This window comes from Microtus pennsylvanicus, chromosome 4, assembly GCF_037038515.1.
Source record: "Microtus pennsylvanicus isolate mMicPen1 chromosome 4, mMicPen1.hap1, whole genome shotgun sequence".
Lineage (NCBI taxonomy): Eukaryota > Metazoa > Chordata > Mammalia > Rodentia > Cricetidae > Microtus > Microtus pennsylvanicus.
Genome location: NC_134582.1, coordinates 128,112,995 through 128,133,807, shown reverse-complemented (window position 1 = coordinate 128,133,807; position 20,813 = coordinate 128,112,995). Strand labels below are relative to the sequence as shown.

General features: G+C 44.7%; 1 protein-coding gene across 6 annotated transcripts in view; it reads right to left on the bottom strand.

Annotated features, from left to right (window-relative positions):
• The window catches only part of Optn (optineurin), a 44,456-nt gene that overhangs the window by 4,400 nt on the left and 19,243 nt on the right, over window positions 1-20,813 (bottom strand). For 3 of the 6 annotated variants that reach the window (XR_012910412.1, XM_075970447.1, XM_075970443.1), the window contains exons 5-13: window positions 20,023-20,096; window positions 17,883-18,017; window positions 13,603-13,702; window positions 12,009-12,124; window positions 10,543-10,692; window positions 10,322-10,415; window positions 8,303-8,461; window positions 6,021-6,151; window positions 3,493-3,575 (exon numbers count right to left, since the gene is read on the bottom strand). Coding sequence is in view for 4 of the 6 variants with exons in the window: in XM_075970447.1 (XP_075826562.1) it covers window positions 3,493-3,575; window positions 6,021-6,151; window positions 8,303-8,461; window positions 10,322-10,415; window positions 10,543-10,692; window positions 12,009-12,124; window positions 13,603-13,702; window positions 17,883-18,017; window positions 20,023-20,096 (1,042 nt within the window). In the remaining 2 variants the exon portion in view is untranslated. The remainder of the gene's footprint in view (window positions 1-3,492; window positions 3,576-6,020; window positions 6,152-8,302; window positions 8,462-10,321; window positions 10,416-10,542; window positions 10,693-12,008; window positions 12,125-13,602; window positions 13,703-17,882; window positions 18,018-20,022; window positions 20,097-20,813) is intronic. The other 3 variants (XR_012910413.1, XM_075970446.1, XM_075970444.1) reach the window with 2 other exon arrangements.

The window sequence follows — 20,813 nt, the reverse complement described above, 5'->3', positions numbered from 1 at the left end:
GTGCTATTATCTCTCTGTGCCTGCTCCATGGATGCATATGTTTATTGTTTGGATTTATTTTGTGATTTAGGATTTTTATTTTTAATTACTATATACACAGATATGTAAAGTACTCATTCTGTTATTTTTTTCATGTGTGTTTGTATGTGTGCTGTGTGTGTTCAGGTGCTTGCAGAGACTAGAAGAGGGAGTCAGACCGCCTAACGCTGTAGTAACAGGCAGTTTTGATGGCCTGAAGTGGGTGCTGGGAACTGAACTTGGGTCCTCTGAAAGACCAACAAGTATTTTTAGCTGCTGAGCCTTCTCTCTAGCTCCTTTATCAATTCATATTAATTATTCAGAACACTGGGCTTCACTGTGATCCTTTCATATATGTTTATTGATCTTAGTTTTATTTTGGTTTTTTTTTGAGAAAGAATAGCCCACGCTGGCCTGAAGTTCTCAATCTTCCTGTCTCTGTCTCCCGAGAACTAGGATTTCAGGCATAAATCACAACACTTGGATACTAAACTTATTTTTAACTTATTTTCCTATCAACAGGCTTTGTTGAGGGCATGGGGAAGGAGGGAGGGACAGACAGAGAGGAAACACGAATGACGTCTGGAGAGATCGCCCCAGACTCACCGTCCGGGTTGCTATGTATGCTAATGTGCTAATGTTTTGCTGCTGCTGAAGACACGGCTGTACCACGTGGTCGGTTGTGTGTGATGGCTAGTTTTCACTGTCATCCTGCCATAATCAAGAGCCACGTGGGAAGAGCGAGGGACTGTCTAGATCAGCGGCCCGCGGGCGTGTCTGTGGGCGTGTCCTGAGTCCGTTGATTAGCTGGGAAACCCACCCTGTGGAGCACCACCATGGGGTTTGGGTCCTGAGTTAGGTAAGCACGGGAGAGCTAGCACAGTTCTAGGCATGCGTGCTTCAACTCTTCTCTGTTCCTGACTGTGGTTGCAGTGTGACTGCTTCAAGTTCCTGTGGCCTCACTTCCCTGCAATGGTTGGTGATAGCCTACCTGGAAAGTGAGTTGAAATAAACCCTCACCTAAGTAGCTTCTTGTCGGGGATATGTTATCACAGCAACAGCAACAAAAGCTGGACAGAGTGTGAAAGGTACTTGGGATGGCTTAGTGCTTAATCATTTTTATGTCTGTGACATTTAAGATGACATCTTATTGGTGGAGCATTGCCATTAACTTTTTTCCCTAGTTATGCTGTCTTTGAATTTATTTTTTTCCTATGTAGAATTAAGGATAACACTTCCCTTTTGATAATTTACTATAAACGACAGAACATTGTTACCTGCATAGTAAATCTAGCACCGTGCATTTTGACCTTGCCTTGTGTAGCATTCCAAGAGCATCTGGGTTCAAGCTCTAAGTAAATGCACAGAGAGGCTCGGAACGAGTGAAGACGGTGACGCAGATCAGTGACACTGCACTAGTGCACTGCAGGTGACGCAGATCAGTGACACTGCACTAGGGCACTGCAGGTGACGCAGATCAGTGACACTGCACTAGTGCACTGCAGGTGACGCAGATCAGTGACACTGCACTAGGGCACTGCTGGTGACGCAGATCAGTGACACTGCACTAGTGCACTGCAGGTGACGCAGATCAGTGACACTGCACTAGTGCACTGCAGGTGACGCAGATCAGTGACACTGCACTAGTGCACTGCAGGTGACGCAGATCAGTGACACTGCACTAGTGCACTGCAGGTGACGCAGATCAGTGACTGCACTAGTGCACTGCAGGTGACGCAGATCAGTGACACTGCACTAGTGCACTGCAGGTGACGCAGATCAGTGACACTGCACTAGTGCACTGCAGGTGACGCAGATCAGTGACTGCACTAGTGCACTGCTGATGATGCAGATCAGTGACACTGCACTAGGGCACTGCAGGTGACGCAGATCAGTGACACTGCACTAGTGCACTGCAGGTGAAGCAGATCAGTGACACTGCACTAGGGCACTGCAGGTGACGCAGATCAGTGACACTGCACTAGTGCACTGCAGGTGACGCAGATCAGTGACACTGCACTAGTGCACTGCAGGTGACGCAGATCAGTGACTGCACTAGTGCACTGCAGGTGATGCAGATCAGTGACACTGCACTAGTGCACTGCAGGTGACGCAGATCAGTGACACTGCACTAGTGCACTGCAGGTGATGCAGATCAGTGACACTGCACTAGGGCACTGCAGGTGATGCAGATCAGTGACACTGCACTAGTGCACTGCAGGTGACGCAGATCAGTGACACTGCACTAGTGCACTGCAGGTGACGCAGATCAGTGACACTGCACTAGTGCACTGCAGGTGACGCAGATCAGTGACACTGCACTAGGGCACTGCAGGTGACGCAGATCAGTGACACTGCACTAGGGCACTGCAGGTGACGCAGATCAGTGACACTGCACTAGGGCACTGCAGGTGACGCAGATCAGTGACACTGCACTAGTGCACTGCAGGTGACGCAGATCAGTGACTGCACTTGTGCACTGCAGGTGATGCAGATCAGTGACACTGCACTAGGGCACTGCAGGTGATGCAGATCAGTGACACTGCACTAGTGCACTGCAGGTAACGCAGATCAGTGACTGCACTAGTGCACTGCAGGTGATGCAGATCAGTGACACTGCACTAGGGCAGTGCAGGTGATGCAGATCAGTGACACTGCACTAGTGCACTGCAGGTGAAGAGGGTGACGCAGATCAGTTACTGCACTAGTGCACTGCAGGTGACGCAGATCAGTGACACTGCACTAGTGCACTGCAGGTGACGCAGATCAGTGACACTGCACTAGTGCACTGCAGGTGACGCAGATCAGTGACACTGCACTAGTGCACTGCAGGTGACGCAGATCAGTGACTGCACTTGTGCACTGCAGGTGATGCAGATCAGTGACACTGCACTAGTGCACTGCAGGTGATGCAGATCAGTGACACTGCACTAGTGCACTGCAGGTGACGCAGATCAGTGACACTGCACTAGTGCACTGCAGGTGACGCAGATCAGTGACTGCACTTGTGCACTGCAGGTGATGCAGATCAGTGACACTGCACTAGGGCACTGCAGGTGATGCAGATCAGTGACACTGCACTAGTGCACTGCAGGTGAAGAGGGTGACGCAGATCAGTTACTGCACTAGTGCACTGCAGGTGACGCAGATCAGTGACACTGCACTAGTGCACTGCAGGTGACGCAGATCAGTGACTGCACTAGTGCACTGCAGGTGACGCAGATCAGTGACACTGCACTAGTGCACTGCAGGTGACGCAGATCAGTGACACTGCACTAGTGCACTGCAGGTGACGCAGATCAGTGACACTGCACTAGTGCACTGCAGTGAAGAGGCTGGGCTGGAATGAGAGGGTATTGGAGCCTGGAATTCTGGGGAAATAAGAGCTGCTGTATTTTGATTAGTTTGATTCGGGATCCATTCTATACAATGTAATGGGGTTTTCCCTTGAAAACCTAGCTCATGGTGACTCACCTCTTTGAAGCAGGTAGGCTTGCTGGTCAGAGTCGCTGGTTCTTGCCCCATGCCGGCTCTGCATTTCCATCAAGGACTGCCTACTGGGGAAAAGCGACACTACTCGTGATGCACTGGAACCTTGCAACAGGACACCATTAACAGCCAATAGAATTGTGAGGGTGGGAAAGGAGTCAGAAAACAAAGCTGACGTTCATAAGAACCAGAGTCGACTTGAGGGTGACTTTAGTGGCAGAGAGCTTGCCTAGCATACACAAGCCCTGGGTTATCCACCAGTGCTATCCACCCTGAACTAGGACTAAGCTGATATTCTCTCTCTCTCTCTCTCTCTCTCTCTCTCTCTCTCTCTCTCTCTCATTTATTTATTTATTTATTTATTTTCGAGACAGGTTTTATCCTGTCACTATAGCCCCGGCTGTCTTGGAACTCAGACATCTGCCTAACTCTAGGTTGGTGCCATCACTACCTGGCTCTAACTTGATACTTTTTTTTTAATATTTTTATTTTATGACCATTGATATTTTGCCTGCATGTATGTCCTTGTGAGGGTTTTGGGTCCCCTGAAACTGAGGCTACAGGCAGTTGTGAGCTGCCATGTGGGTGCTGAGAATTGAACCTGGGTCCTCTGGAAGAGCAGTCAGTGCTCTTAATCACTGAACCATCTCTCCAGCCCCTCTAACTTGATTCTTAACTGCTACTAATACCAGGACAGAATATGATAAAAACACTAAGCAGGCCTTTGTAAAATCAGGAAATAGCTTAACTCTTTATTGATAGCAAAGTGAATGAGAGAAAAGCGGCATGCTTCTGGATCAAAATATTACATGGCAATTAAATATAAGAAATCATTTCACATGCTAAGAGAAAAAAAACAAACAACCCCCCCAAAACCCTCACAGGGCAGCGGTGGTGCACAACTTTAATCCCAGCAGTGGGGGCAGGAGGGGCAGAGGCAGGCAGATCTCTGTGAGTTCAAGACCAGCCTCATCTAGAGAACAAGTTCCAGGACAGCCAGGGATATACAGAGAAATCCTGTCTTGAAAAACCAAAACAAACAAAAACCCACATTTTCTAAAAAAAAAAAATAAATAAATAAAAAATAAAAAGAAAAAAGATTTAAATCTTCATCAAAAGTTCACAATCACATGATATAAATAAAATTGCAGAACAACAGCTATAAAGATCATTTTGTAACTTAAACACAGACAGAATCAATATTGTCTTCCTTAAAGAACACCATATTGCGAGCTGGAAAGACGGCTGAGCAGTTCGGAGCACTTATACTCTTATCAGAGGACCTGGGTGTGGTTCCGAGCACCCACACAGCAGCTCACAACTCAGGGGGTTGGATATCCTCTCCTGACTTCTGCTAGCATAAGGCATCTGTGTGGGGCACATACAAATATGCAGGCAAAACACTTATACACATAAATAAATCTTAAAACTTTGGCTAAAAATAGCATGCAGGAATTTGTGTGCATATTTGTATGTAAAAGTATAATACGGATGGTGTGGCTACTCACCAGATTCCTGGTTTTACAGAGTAAGCAAGGAGGGGTGGTACACTGAAGGATGGGAAAACAAGAGAGACTTTAGCTCTGGCTACACCTCCCTTTGTTCCTGGGGTTGGTGAGACGGCTGAGCTGGCAGAGGCACTGCTGACAGCTTGAGTCCAGTTCCTGGGACCCACGTGGAGGAAGAAGAGAACTGCGTCCTGCAAGCTGCCCTCTGCCCTCTATATACAAACTGTGGCAAGCATCCATAGCCCACACAAAAATGAATGTAATGAAAGTTGTTTAAAGAGAATTTTAAAAAATACTTGAAGCAAATGACATAAACAGTTCATTTAGAATGGTACACATACCACTTATGTTATTTTATTTTCTATGTAAACATATTTTAAAACCTCTTTCAATAAGCCAGACATTTGGTGTATGCCTGATCTTCAGTAGCACTCTAGAAAGTGAGGCAGGAGGACAAGTCTGAGGTCAGCACATAGTGCATAGCAAGTTCTAGACCAGTCTGGGTTACAGGGTATGACCTGCCTCAAAACAAACAAACAAACAAAAGAAAAAATAAGTTTTTGTTGGGCGGTGGTGGTGCACGCCTTTAATCTCAGCACTTGGAAGGCAGAGGTAGGTGGATCTCTGTGAGTTCGAGGCCAGCCTGGTCTACAGAGCGAGTTTCAGGACAGGCTCCAAAACTACAACAGAGAGACCCTGTCTCAAAAAATCAAAAAGAAAAAGGTGTTAAGGTCAGAATTTGGTAAGTATTTTTTTTTAAACAGATAATTTAAGGCTGGGTAAGACACTGGGATGCAGAATGTTATTTTTATAGCTTATTTCAAAGCAAGGGAGTTGGCCAGGTTCCTACAGGCTTCTGTAAGCTTTGCTCTGAGCTGAACTGTGTGAAACACGAACAGATGAGGTGTAGGGAGAGCTTCTCTGATGCGAATGAGGACATGGGTTCTACAGCGGACCTCTGTGAGTGCTGACCTGTCTGCCACGTCTCCTCTTGCTCTATCTTACCTGGCTCCATCCTCAAAGTCATTGTTCTCTTTCAGCAAAATCGCCAGCTGCAGGGCCAGCTGCTCCTTTTCTTCATGAATCTTCTCTCTCGCTGCTCTCTCAGCATGAAAATCTGAGCAGTACACCTCCATCTGTTAGAGGAAAAGGTAAGTAAGTTACCATGGAGATGAGCGTGGATTCAGCGATGACCCTGTCTGAGGTCAGGGTCAGTGCTGCACGGGTGGACATGATTTGGGAATGACACAGAGCCTTCTGCTGCCACCTGCTGTACTAAACCATGGCTTTCCAATGCCATTAAACAGTAGATATAAGTTGTATGCATGTGGGTGCTTTAAACCCTGGGAGCTACCAAACTGAACTGAAACAGATGACTTAAGGAATGCATGCATCATTAATTCAGTAAAATAGTATTCAGGAAAAGGACATAGTAAATGGTTTACCAGAATGTTAGTCTTAAGCTAAATTTAAAATAAATAAATATATAGTATTTGTTGAATTCCAGACATGTGAGGTCTTATGTTGGTTGTTTATTTCACCTCATCAAAAGTCCTCAGAATAGCACTTGGGAGACGGAGGCAGGAGAATCATGTGTCTATTCAGGTCTATGTTACAACTCCTGGGCTATACAGCAAAATCCTGACTTTAAAAAGTCCTGGAAATACAAATTCGCCATCATTTTTCAAATGGACTTAATAGTCCCCAGTCTTAGGAGAGCCTGGCTGAGCACAGCAGCACAAGCCTGTGATCTCAGTGTTGCAGAGGTCAAGGCAAGAGGATGTTGAGTTCTAGCCCCGCCTGGGCTACACGGCAAGACTGAAAAAGACATTTGTTTAGTTACATCAGTGTTTGAACCTAGACAGAAGTTTTATTTTCCCTGAACTTTCCATAATTAAGCCCTTTTCTCTGCACCTGTGGTCACCAGCCTCCACTGTGGCTCCATGATCTTTATGTCCTGGTACTGAAATTCTTCTGTGCTCTCCTCCCACACGTCAGCCTGTGTAACTCAGGATGCCACAGAAGGGTGGTTAGTGGATTCTAAAACCAGCTCATGAGGGCACTGTGGCTCCTGCCATGCTCTCTTCTGGATCATGTGCTTTGAGGTCAACTGTCATGCAATGAGCAGGCCTTTGGGGAGGTCCACACAGGGAGGGCTCCTGGACAGCCATGTGACTGTCATCTTGGAAATGGCCTGCCAAGTCCATTTTTAGTGCAGCCTCATGAGAAACTGAGCCAAAGCACCTCCCTCTGATGGAGGAAAGTCATTGGCTAATAAAGGAACTGCGTTGGCCCATTTCATTGGTTAGAAGATAGGTGGGAGGAGTAAACAGAACAAAACGCTGAGAGGAAGAGGAAGTGAGGTCAGATTCCACAGCTCTCCTCTCGGGAGCAGACGCCTCAGGAGAGACGCCATGCTCCCGGGCAGACACGCACGATGAGGCTCCTACCTAGAATCTTCCCGGTAAGACCGGTGCTCACAGATTATTAGAGATGGGTTGATCGGGATATCAGAATTAGCCAGTAAGGGCTAGAGCAGAATGGCCAAGCAGTGTCTAAATGAATACAGTTTGTGTGTTGTTATTTCGGAGCATAAGCTAGCCGAGCAGGCGGCTGGGGTGTTGGGGACGCAGCCCCGCCTCTCCTATTACTACATCCCTCCCTTGCTGGGCTGCTCCTGGATTTTCACCTATAGAATCTGTACGTGAGACAACAAATGTTTGCTTCTTTTTGAGCTGCTATGCTCTGGGGATAATTTGCTATATAGCAAAGTAGATAACTGATACATTATGGCAATGATTTCATTGTTCTCAAATTATAACATGGAACAACCATTTCATAGAGAATGAAAGTGATCTGAACATTGTTTTAACAGCAGTTTTAAATCTTCTTTTGCATTCTTTTGTCTTGTTGTATTTTGAGACAATATCTCATTATGTAGCCCTGGGTGGCTTGGAGCTCCATATGCAGACCAGGTTCACTTCAAACTTGTAGTCATGGGTTTGTGCCACATGTCCTGCCTTCTGGGTGCTAAGATTGCAGAATGTACCATTGCACCTGGTGCCAAGGTTTCTTTTCTTTTTTAAAAAAAAAATTTTTTTGTGTGTGTGTGTGCTCATGTGTTCACATGCAGGCATGCACACGTGTGTGCAGTACCTATAGAAGTCAGAAGAAGGTGTTGTGTTCTCTGCACTGGAGTTACAAGGGGTTTGAGCTGCTGCCTGACATGGGTTCTGGGAGCTAAAACTGGGTGTTCTGATCAGCTCATGTTCTAGACCATGTCTCACCTGAGTCCTGAGGACAGCCATGGTTTCCAGGTCCTCCTCCTGCTTAGCAATGGTCTGTTTCATCTCGTCCATCTGAAGCTGCTTGGATGCCAAAGCCCGCTCTGCCAGCTCCAGCTTTTCATGAAGTTCTTGCAGCAGCATCTTGTCCACCTTTTCTGCCTGAAAAAAAAAAAACTTCCTTCTAGAAATGGCTCTGAGACGATACAGCCTACTTTAGGAAAAGAGAAAGGTTTACACTTAAAAACCGTCAGCTCTAGTGTTACCTAGCAGTGACAATTCATTCAGGAAGTTGTAGTCACTTGTGACTTGTAAGTAATCACTTCCTCGTTTAAAACAATTTCTTAAAAGGTGACCCTGAACGTAGCATTGTTCACAGTATATGAATTCAGATCTTTAGCACACATCAAACATCAGATAACTGTCAAATACACAATAACAACAAGCCCTACTCTGATGAGCTCCTCAGGCATGGATACTGCTATTTATCTTGTTACTTTAACTTTGTTTTTTGTTTTTTTGTTTTTTTTTTTGATTTTCGAGACAGGGTTTCTCTGTAGCTTTTTTTGGTTCTTGTCCTGGAACTAGCTCTTGTAGACCAGGCTGGCCTCAGACTCACAGAGATCCACCTGCCTCTGCCACCACCGCCCGGCATTACTTTAACTTTGTAAACACCCTTATATTTAAAAGGGATTAGGTCCTTGCTGGGCATTATGGCTCACACCTTTAATCCCAGCACTCAGGAGGCAGGGATAGGCAGAACTCTGAATTCAAGGCCAGCCTTGTCTACATAGTGAATTCCAGGCTAGTCAAAGCTATATAGAGACTCATTCTCTAGATAAATAAATGCTTTTTAAAAGCTATTAGGTTATAATAGTCTTTTCTTTGTTGTTTTGTTTTGTTTTGTTTTTGTTTCGAGAGAGGGTTTCTCCATGTTAACAGCCCTGGCTGTCCTGAAACTTGCCTTGTAGATCAGGCTGGCCTCAAACTTACAGAGATCTACCTGCCTCTGCCTCCCAAGTACTGGGATTAAAGGTGTGCCCCACCATGCCTAGCTCTTTTTTTTTAATGAAATAGAAAGGGCTGGGCAATTATCCAGTTCATAGAGTGCCTGCTGTGTGCTTGAGGTCCTGAGTCCAGAGCCTCGGCCAGAAGTGATGGTGACTCTTGTCTGCAGCCTTAGTGCTGGGATCCAGAGACAGGAGGGTCCCTGGCTTGCTGGTCAGCCAGCCTAGTCAATTGGTGAGCTTCTGGCTCAATAAGAAAGACACTCAAAATTAAGGTGAACTGTCTCAAAAAATAGCAAACATCAACTCTGGCGTCTACATGTACACACCAGTATGAATATGGATGCACGCAATCTTAGCTACTCAGGAGACTGAGGCAGTAGGATTGCAAGTTCAAGATCTGCTCAGGTAACTCTGTGACTCTGTAAGAGGTGAAGGGCGGAGGATGAGAAGTAGCCCAATAGTAGAATATAGCTTGTAGGAAGCTGTAGGTTTAATCCCCACTATAGGAATGAAAGAGGGGAGGAGGGAGTGGTAACAAGCATTTTTTTTATAAGGATATAAATTGAAAGACTTAATTCACAGGCTTCATGGCCTGTAAATTTTATATCATGCTGGGCATTGTTATTAATTTAAATTAAATGCTGCAAATCCAGGATTCCAAGTTCACTGCCAGCAGGCAAGATGCCCTTGCATAATTTCATTCAGCAGATGGCCATAGCCACCTGTCTCCCTGCACACCATTCACATAGGAGCCCAGGCTCTCAGCTCTCCTCCAAACAGACCCCGAGAAACAGGAAAAGCCATGCCCTGCCTGGTGAACATCAGCTCTGTCTCCATACACAAGCAAGAAAAGCTACAATGATTTTGACATAACTGATAACTGCAAAGCACTTTCTGAAAACAGACTGAGTTGAGGGGTTATGCATTTATTTACTTATTTATTTTTGTAGATAAAATGTTCAATGGGTTCCGCCCACCAGACTATGGAAGTCTCTTTTTTCTCTATAAATACCTGTTTTCTGGTTAGCTCCTCAATTGTTTTCAGTGCATTATTATGTTCCTGAAGAAGCTTGTTGTGTGTTGACTGCAGAGTGGCTAACCTGGATCTATTAAAACATGACATTAAAAAATGGAATCATGAGAGAAATGTCACAGAAACGCTTGCTCTTGTTTCCCCAACAGCCTTGAAAGCTCAAGCAGAGGAATCTCTGCTTCCCCCAGCCCAGCACTGACTTTTCATCCTCTGTCTTGGCTTGCTCCATCTTGATTTCAGCGCGCATGCTCTCCACCTGCAGCTCTAACTTCTTGTTGTTATACACGAGCTCTTGCTTCTCCGTCAGCTCTGATGGGGTGGCCGAGTTTTTCCTCTCCAGAGCCTGGCACCTGAAAAGACAAATATTTCATGAGGAGAAACCAAGCTTTGCCACTCCTGTGGCTTCTGCGCAAATCCCCAAAGGACTTAAAATACAGAGTGTGTTAGGGCTACAGGATTCATGGAGGCAAATAAAATACTTTGTTCTTTGCTTCCTACTTGCTTTTTGTTCTGTTTCCTTCTTCCTTGCTTCTTGCTTAGGAGCAGCTCGTACTGAAACCCCTGGGTGCCTTTCAGAGTTTAAAAAGTGTGTCTGTCACAAAGACTTGGATTTCTGATAAGGATTCAGTAAGAGGGAAGGAGAGCTCCTGAGCTTCTCTTAGAGATGAGAAAGAGAACTTCAACAGAATAATAGGAAAACCAAATAAATGATAGCTCTGTGCAGGGTGTTAATGCCAAGCAATTCAACATCTCACAATACGTTAAATATCACAATATATGCATATCATATGAACTTTGACAAAACTGAGGTTCGGGGAGGTTAAATTGCTTGACCAGTGTGACATCAACTTGGTTTGCTAGCTTTGGCTAACACCTCTTTAACATTTTTATTTACTTGTCTGCTTTGTGTGTATGTGTCGGGGTGTGCAAGTGGAAATCAAAGGACAATTTGGGGGAATCAGTTCTGTCCTTCCATCTTGTGGGTCCTGGGGATGGAACTAAGGAACTCAGGTTGTCAGGTCTGGTGGCAAGTGTCTGCTCACCGAGCCCCCACCCCGTTTTACACTATTTAGTTCAGGCTGGCCTCAAACTACCAACCTTCCGGCCTCGGCCTCTCCAGTGCTGAGACTGAAGTATTGTGCCACCACTCCTGGCTGGGGCGGCTCTCCTACTCCTAGGCCTACCTCAGTATTGGGTGTTAGACAGGGCCTTGGCCATGCTAGGCAAGCACTCCAATCCATCAGCTAAATGCTTAGCTGTCAGATAGTTCCTTAAATCAAGAAAAACGAGAAAGGGCTGAATCATCACTAACTATGCCAGTTTTAATGACTCAAACGATTGACTCAGATGGGCCTTTTCTAAATGACCCCACCCGATTCTATGTTCATTCCAGACATCTTTTGCTTGCTTATCAACCCACAGCTCTGTACAATAGTCACATAGGCCAGTGCTCTTCACAGCACAACCCGAGCCCTCCTGTGTCCTCATGACTCAGGTGACAACAATGGCTTCAGGCTTATACACCAACTTCAAAACTCTTTTTTCTTTTCTGAACCATATTTCAGATAGGTCCCTGCTTTTCTTCAGTCAGGAATAAAGTAACAAAACCATTTTGATATAGTAACACACTTCATAAATCATGCAATAAAATGAACTGAGTTATTACTTTTCTTGAAGTCTCTTCTTCATTAGCTCAGCCTCACTGAGTTTCGTGTGTGCCTCTTGAAGCTCCTTAAACAGAGATGTTACTCGAACATTCAGTATTTCCACTTCGCTTCCAACCTATCACAGACAATGCCGGACATTCACATAAGAAACATCAGAGCGGACATGAACCGTGTGTGAGAAACAGACCACACCACTAGCATCCAGCTAACACTGATTGATACCCCAAATAGATTTAATTTGGACAAAACCTCAAGTTCCTTGTGGGAAGAGCAGTCTTCTGGGTATGCTTCTACTTCCGGGTAGAGCAACTGTCAGTCTGAGCATGCGTGATAATGGATTTACTATTAAACCCCACCCTAATCATGCTTCAGGAATCACAGGTCACAGAGATATCAAAGTGCAATCTTATTTATCTGGGGACAGACTCGGACCCTACTGCCTTGCCTACTTCTGCTTCTAGTTTTTGTTATTATTTCTGCTATACAGCTCTTTTCCTGAAGTCTGCCTATTGTTTCAGGACAGCTCAGAAGCATCAATACTTTCCCATAACTGTTGGTTCATTTCAGTTAATGGTGTGCTGTTCCGCAGAAGAACTCTCTTCATCTACGTTCACTGTGTTCCCTCTCCACCCAGCCCTCTGCCCCACCGCCTTCCTCCTTTGTTTCCCTTTTGTAGCCACGCTGGTCTGGAACCTGCTCTGGAGCATAAGCTGCCCTCAAACTTGAAATCCACCTGCCTCAGCCTGCCAGGCACTGGGATTATAAGGGTGTGCACCATTGTGTCAGACTTTGAAATGTTCTCCATTGCCTTGTCAGAGTCAGACAAGGTGGTGCACATCTGTAATCCTACCACACCCGAGTCAGGAGCATCAAGAGTTCCTCTCCAGGGCTACATAGTTCATCAGAGCTTAGCTATGGCTGCACAATAAGATGCTGTCATTCCCTGACCCACCCCCCGGGGAAAAAGGGAAGGAAGTAGCAAACAGTGTATGTATGTGTGTGAGTGTGTGAGTGTGTATGTGTCATGCGTATGCGTATTGACAAATACAGTGAACAAAAGGATCCTTTTGTTTCTCTCTTAATGACTTCTGTGAGTACCATAACTTCCCAGCTTTGGAAACTATTCCCAAGCTTTAGACTCTTCAGGCTCAAAGGCATATCTCTGAGTTACCATACAATGCTGAATATATATATTCAGGAACATTTTTTTTCATGCCAACTTCCTTGTTCCTACTAGTGCTGAGACAGAAGCAAGCTCTTCCAATTCTAAAAGTTTTAGAGCCCTGTCCACAAATGATCTCATCAAAACATAGTCAAAATGTCTTTTCCATGTGGTGGGCTTTGTTGGCTTAAGGATTTAAGGGGTAACATCAGTCAAGAAGATGCGTGTTTCATACAGTACAGATTGGAATACATCTTACTGTGATTGACATGGAGTTCAAACCCAGGATTAGGAAATGAAAAAAAAATAGAAAATATCCAGTAACAAACAGAAAGTTTCCATTTCTAAAGTAAACAGCACAACATAAGGCTTGAACTCACAGCTACATCACCAATGGGGGTGTGATAGTTTCATAGCAGTGTTATACCCACACTTTCTGGGTCTTTGTCCTCTTCATCCTCTTCTCTGCTCCCCTCTGTCTGGGTCTCAATCTCAGAACGGTTATTTGCTTTCTTTTCAAACTCTGAAATTCTGAAAAACAACAACAATGGAATGTAGAAAAGTTTGACTTTCTGCAAGAGGGTCAGCATTGTTGAAGCACTCCAGTGAGCGCTCTCAAAGCCTGGAGAAGAGAGGGGTTTTCAGTCTCTTTGTATTCGCCTCATTAGCAGTGGCCTTGTTCTCTATCCTAAGCTGGGAGAACCGCTGTGACTGAGGATGAGTACACAGAACACAGCTGTCTCAGCACAGATGAAGCCAAGAGACTGCGGGTGAAGGTGGCAGACTGGCTGCCATGGCAGGACAGGTCTGTAATCTCAGCTCCTGGGGAATCTGAGGGAGAAAGAGGCTGCCTGGGTGACCTAACAATTGCTGTCCAAGGCCAGCCTTGGCAACTTCAGAGGACCCCGAATCAAAACGAAAAGTAAAAAGAGAGCGAGGGATGTGGACCAGTGGTAGATTGCCTAGCATGCCTATGTCCCTGGCTTCAATCTCCTGTGCTTAAGTACACACACAGTAGGTTCCGTATATACATGTAATTCTTCTCCCACTACAAATCCTACAAATATAACGTTCAAACAGACACAAGCCTACAGGAACAAAAAGACAGCGGCAGCAACAATAAACGTTCCTGTACAGAATGGGTAGGGCAGGGTTAGTGTTCTAAGAAAGCTGGACTCTAAACCAAGAATAGGAAGGGCCAAGGAGTTACCTGTGTCGTACTGCTGAAACTCTTTATGGTTTGGGAGTTGGGGATATTGTGTGCATCCACAGGATGGGGGGGGGACAAATAAAGACAACTGGAAATGATAAAATAAGGGGGCTCAGGATGCAGACATGTTTAGCACAGTTGAGGGACTGGTTTCCTACCTAAAGGAAGGGAATTTACATTAGACAGATGAAGCCCTGGCCCTCTCCTTTTCATGTCAAGAAGCCCACCATCTAGAAAGATATTATCTAAGCAGGAGATGGGAGGCATTCTCTGGAGAATTGTACTAGGGACAGGCAAAACATTTTAAGGTTTCAGACACAGCCTCACCAAGGAAATCCCCAAGTTAAGTCTTTCCAAAGCTTCAAGTAGCTTTGAATTCTCCTCCTTGCTAAATCTAAGCAGCCAAGATCACTAGACATTTGAGGAAAACCTTGAAATAAAACATATTCTGCTCTGAAAATAGAACAAATCAGTGTAAAGGAGAGATTATCATTAATATCCCTAGAGACCCAAGACATTATTTATATAAACTAAAAATTAAACAAATCTACCCTAAAATGATGGACAAGAGTGAGCAAGAGAACACAGATAACAGAGGAACACAGGTTAAGAAAACCACATTAGTCCTATCTAAAAATAAGAGATGATAGCAGGTTTTTTTATAAGTGAAAAAGGACCAAGTTAGGACAAAATCCCCACGTTAATCGAGATTGCTTTGTAAGGACAGAAGAGCAGGAGTCAGGAGAATGGACTGAGTGAAAAACAGCTTCCAACTAAAACAGGCGTCAAATTTCAGACCCTGCAGGGGTGAGGAAAAACAGCACCAAAAAGGTCTATACAAAAAGAGTCAGAATCAGAAAGGCAATGGGTTTCTCAGCAGTAAAAATAGAAGTACAATAAAGGAATGATTTCAAACTTCACATGGAAAACAATCAGTCCAGAGTTCCCTATTTAGCCAAACCATTGGTCGAGTATAAAGACGGACAGATAGGTGGATCTTAGAAAATAGTCTTCTCTAATATTCCTTCTCAGTAAGTCAGTAGAGATGTAATTAAGAGATTGGGAAAACTTGGAGATACAGTTAGATAGAACACCACCTCCAAAACTCAAGATGAAATTTTGGGGGTTAGAGGATTTTTTAAAAAATTGAATAAAAACATAATTTATGAGGAAATATGTAATATGATCCCATTTAAGTTTATACCACAGCGGACTGGGATAAGTACATAGAAAAATCTGTCAGAAAAAGGAAGCAACAATTAACATAAGATTCAGAGGAATTGTGTGTGTGTGTGTGTGTGTGTGTGTGTTTGTGCATATGAATACAGAGGTCAGGAGAGGGCATCAGATAGATCCTCTGGAGTTTCAAGCAGTTGTGGGTGCTGGGTGCCCACACTTAGGTCCTCTGTAAGAGCAGTATATTCTCTTGACTGTTGAGCCTTGTCTCCAGCCCTTTCTGTTGACACTCAGTTGCCTTGGCACTGTAGCAGCCCTGCCCTCATGAGAGCCGTCATTTCAGGAGTGGGTTCCTAATAAAAAGGCTCGGATAAAAACTTGACTGTTTTCTGTTGAAAGCTTCCAGAACTGTAGGCTGACTACACTTCCACAGTTTATAACCCATTCTGTTAAAGGAGCAGAAAACAGACCAAGACATTAAGCAAACGTGTAAATGACTGATTTTGCACTGAGATATAAAAGGTATAAGAGGGAATAGTGATTGCTGCACAGTGCATGGTTTGACTGTGAGCAGACACATACATACATGCACACATGTATGCCTAAATGCTCAGCAACATGAACACTGGGGACTCATGTGACTAATGCTTCAAATTATTGATTTCAGCTGCGAACAGGAGTTAGCGAAAGTCCAGAAATGCATGTGCTGTGTTGATGATAGTTGTGCAAGACAGCTAAATCTTCCTCATCCATACTTAGAGGTCAATATGTTATATTTAAAACTTTCAAAGAAAATAACAATTTAAACCTTATCCATGAAGGCAGCTACCAAAGGGACCAGATGGTCTGAGAGTGACTGAGAAGCAGGAATAGTGTGGGTGGAGGGGCTGGTCAAAGCACGGCTTCTCCACGGGAGTCTGGAGAACCACTCTCTGTCATTTTTGGGTTACAAGCTGTCCACCTTAATTGGTATGCAGTGCTGTCTCTCCGGCTGGGCCTATTCTGTCTGTTCCACGGGAGAGGTGCCAGATGGCACAGGCAGGAGGGTGGGCTTATTAACACTGTAGTACTGTTCATATGTGACACAGGTTTTAATCTATGTTTGGATTACAAGTTATCTTAATTTTCTGGGGCAAATACTCACTTTGAGTCATCTTTCCCTTGCTATTTAAACAGGGGCTACATTTCCTAAGAACTCCTTTCTCCTTACTGACTTATTTAGAGGAGTCAGCACTCAGGAGCCAGGGCAGGTCGATCTGTGTGTGCTCAGCAGACTTTATTACAGCATGGTCCAGGCCAGCCAGGGGCTACATAGTGAAACAACAACATAACCCCAAATAACAAATCAACAAAACCAAAAGGACAGAGAAAAGACAAAAATAAAAAGCCCTACAATGACATGAACCACGAAAGCTGTACACACCCCAAAGAAGACAGAAAGGCAAACCTACTACCATCCCTTTCCCCCATATATCACCTAAAATTGTGTTTTCCTTAAACTTAAATGTAGAACACCTGTATCCCTGTTTCCATTGACCGGGGAGAAAGGCTAAAAGCTGGCCCGCTTATTTCAGAAAAACACAGGGTTGGTGTTGTAATGTGTTTGTGCCATAACCAGTTTCAGTGTGTGCAAACCAGGCTGGGTGGCCACGTGTCCATGACGTGTGCTGGCTTTAGTCCTGCTGTGTCTGAGAAGTACCCACTATCCTGGTACCATGCAGAGAATATGAATCTTTGCAACTACTTACTGGCTTGCCCTGTTAAATACTGAGAGTCATCTGGGTCACAAGAGAGAAGTTCAATGTCATCAAAAAAGGAACCTTTCTAGAGTACTCAGGGTTGGGTGTGCCCCTCTAAAGAGCCATCCATATCTTCCAGTATCTAGGGAGAAAGCTGTGTTTTTGTTTGTTTTGTTTGAAAGCAGAAAGAAGATTAGGAATATATGATTAGCCAGCTGCCAGGCTTATACATCTTCTATTTGTTATTCATCAACATAAAGGACAGAGTCCTGGCATACACAGCGTTGTAGATGAAGCTCAACACTATGCTGAGTGGAAGAAGGCAGTCACAGAAGACCAGTGCTGTATTTGTCCAGGGCACAGAGATCTCCAAAGACAGAGAGTTGGTTACTGGGGGAAGCAGGTAGTGAATGCCTAGGGGAACTGACTCTTTATATGGGGGGAAATGGTCTAAGATTACATTGTGCCAATGGGCATACAGTCATGTGACTAAAAGCCTTGGAATGTATACTTTAAAGGGTGATCTGCATCTTATCTTATTTGTGTTTTACTAAAGCCATTAATCTTTCATATTAATAGTTCATACCTTTCTTTGGCTTCTCTGAGGGCAAATTCAAGTCTCTCTACCTTTTGGTTTCCTTCCCTTAGGCAGAGCAGGAGTTGGCTCACAGTTAATTCCTCAAACTCCATACATGTCCTGGCATCTTCTGTAGATTTGGTCCTAATAAGACATCACCAGCACATTCAGTATGGAAGTTAAAAAGGTTTTAATCTCAACAAAAATATCAAGGATAAGAACAGAGAAGTCCAACACAGCTGAAACCAACATCCTCCAATTAATTCTTAACTGCCCCAAGCACGGCTGATCCTGTGGACACTGTTTAATTCTTCTTTGCACGCTGGAAAGGCTGTAGAAATGAACACAATGCTTCATGGAAGCTAACCTCATAAAGCGAGCACTCACTCCAGAGTTACTGTGTCCACAGCGGCTGGAGGTGCGGTGATCCCCAGAGATTCTGTTTCAGAGTGGACTGCAGATTAACTATTCAGGTCCATTCAGACCACTGCCCATTCCATCTTGGCAGAGACTATCATCTCTGTGAGTCAAGTGAAGAAAAGCCTTTCTGGTTTTGGTTTCACACAAAGCAGAGGCATGGAGACACTAATGTCAAATGTTACCTGATCAAGAGACACAGTCACAACAAACAAGCATCTGTTACCGCCACCCAGTGACAGGATGCTCAGAGTGATGACGAAGACGGCAGGGATGGCAGCTAGTCTTTCGGCCATCTGCTAGGCTCACATAGCTAACAGCCAGGATTCAAGACTCCAAAGCTGGAACTCCGAGCCTAGAAACCACTACCAGATCCCTTACCAGACTCATACAAGGTAAGAGCCATTGGTCTGAAAGAGGAAGGAGTCTTTGCCTATGGAAATAAATGAAGAGGAAGTGGCTTAAAAATTACAAACACAGTTTTTTTCCTTCCCTCTACTTCCAGGAAAGTCTTGCTATTAAAATTAGCAATTTGGGGAAAGTTGCATTTTAAACCAAAAAAAAAAAAGCCAGTAATAACATTCACCTATGGCAATTATTCTGGTGGAAAACTGTTGGATTATTTACATTCTCCGTCACATGAGAACATAGGGACAGACAAAAAAATGTTGCTACTTTTTTGTGTCATTCTCTAGGCACATTTATCAAGTGATAGAAAAAAATGGTTTTAAAAGTCCGTGAGGTAAGAAACGCAGAGGAATTCTGAGCAGACTGACAAGCAGACGGACTGATGTTGCCTGTACATGCGCAGAGGATCAGCGGACCAGCAACTTTGGGGAAGACTGCCTTCAGAACCAAGTTCAGTGCCTAGATCTGCTGCCGCCCCTGCTCAAAGGCCGGCCCTCCCAGTATGCCTCTGTTCCCTAGAACCTGCTTGGGAAAGGCAGGTTTGAGATTGCCTAGGTAAATTCCCGGACGTTTTTGAGGGTGACGGGATGGGCTCAGTAGGTAAAGATGTTGCTGTCAAGTCTGATGGCCTGAGCTTGATTCTCAGAATCCACACAGTGGAGAGAAGATATTTCTATAAACTGTGTACACATGTGTGCCTCTACATGTGCACTGTAGCATGTTCCCTCCTCGTCATGTACATACACACTAATAATAAGTTAAGGAAAAAGATCGGGGCACTTTCAAGAAATGTCCCAGTGATTGACAGCTATCACAGCCTTTGCCTCAGTAACCAATATTGGTTACTGTGGCTTATTACAGTCAGGGAAGAATAGGAAGAGAAAGGGTATATCCCATTTAAGGAAGCTGGGCAGCCTGTTTACTTGAGTAGCTCTGACAAACAGAACTGCGGGCTAGGAATTCATCTTTTGATTGAGGATAAACTTGTTTACATTTAGGATAGAGAGGAATTTGCTTACATTTCTAACAGAGAGGAAACAGCTCTGCAACAGAGGGTCAGCACTTGTTAGCCTTAAAAAGGCACCAGACATTGTTTTCATTCCCTGCTAGTTTGGGCTGCAACATTAAATGCCATTGAAAATGAGCATTAGCTCGTAGGAAGCTGAGGCAGAGCAGTTGCAGGTTCAGATTAAACCCAGGGAAGACCCTGCCTCAGAAAACGTTACTTTTCTTCAGCCCATGAAGCCTGACCTCCAATGACAGGTTCAAAGTGACGCGGCTGCCCCTTCTGCGCCCCTGACAACTCTAGAGTTCGATCACCTACATGCTGAAGAAGTCTGGTCTTGTAGGTACAGGACTGTTCTTTAGTTCCTTTACTGCCCCTTCAGCTTCTCCTTCCTGTAAAAGCAGAGACGAAAGGAACTGAATACAACAGACTTGCAAGACAGATCTCTTTTCAAAAGAAAAAGACAGGAGTCCACTCAAGGAAAATACTCGGTTTTTGTATGAGAGATGACCTAAACTGGGTCACTCAAATTAAATAGAACACACTCTCCCCTGGGCCTGCATGCCCTGTCAGGATTACATATACTTAAGCTAAGGCATAATGGTTAATCTCCTGTCACACTCAAACCAACTTCATAAACACGTGCACGGGGCTTACAAAGCAATGGTTTGGCCAAGGCAGCTGCCGTTATAAATTTGCCTGCATCACTACCTGTTAGGGAATCAAAGCCTAAGGACTCAGACTGACAGGATTTTTGAGCTGGTCATGTCTTAACAAGCTAATGGAGTAAATCTTCACACGGGCACACAGATGGCTCGAGATGCTCTGGCTGTGCACTTCCTAAGCCACGGACAGAGTTTCCCAGCTCACAGCAGCAGAGTGAAGCACATCCACACTCACAATGATGTCACTCGTCAGGGAGGAGAGGCTGCGTTTGGAAACGTGACAAAATGTCTGCGTTTCCTGATGGTCACAGGGAAAAAGCTAGATCTAACTTTGCGTTTTAGCCGCTTGCAGAGAAGTATGTAGTAATACGGAGCGGCGGAGCTGCATTCCCAGCACCCCGGCTGCCTGGCTAGCTTATGCCCCGAAATAATTACACGGACACT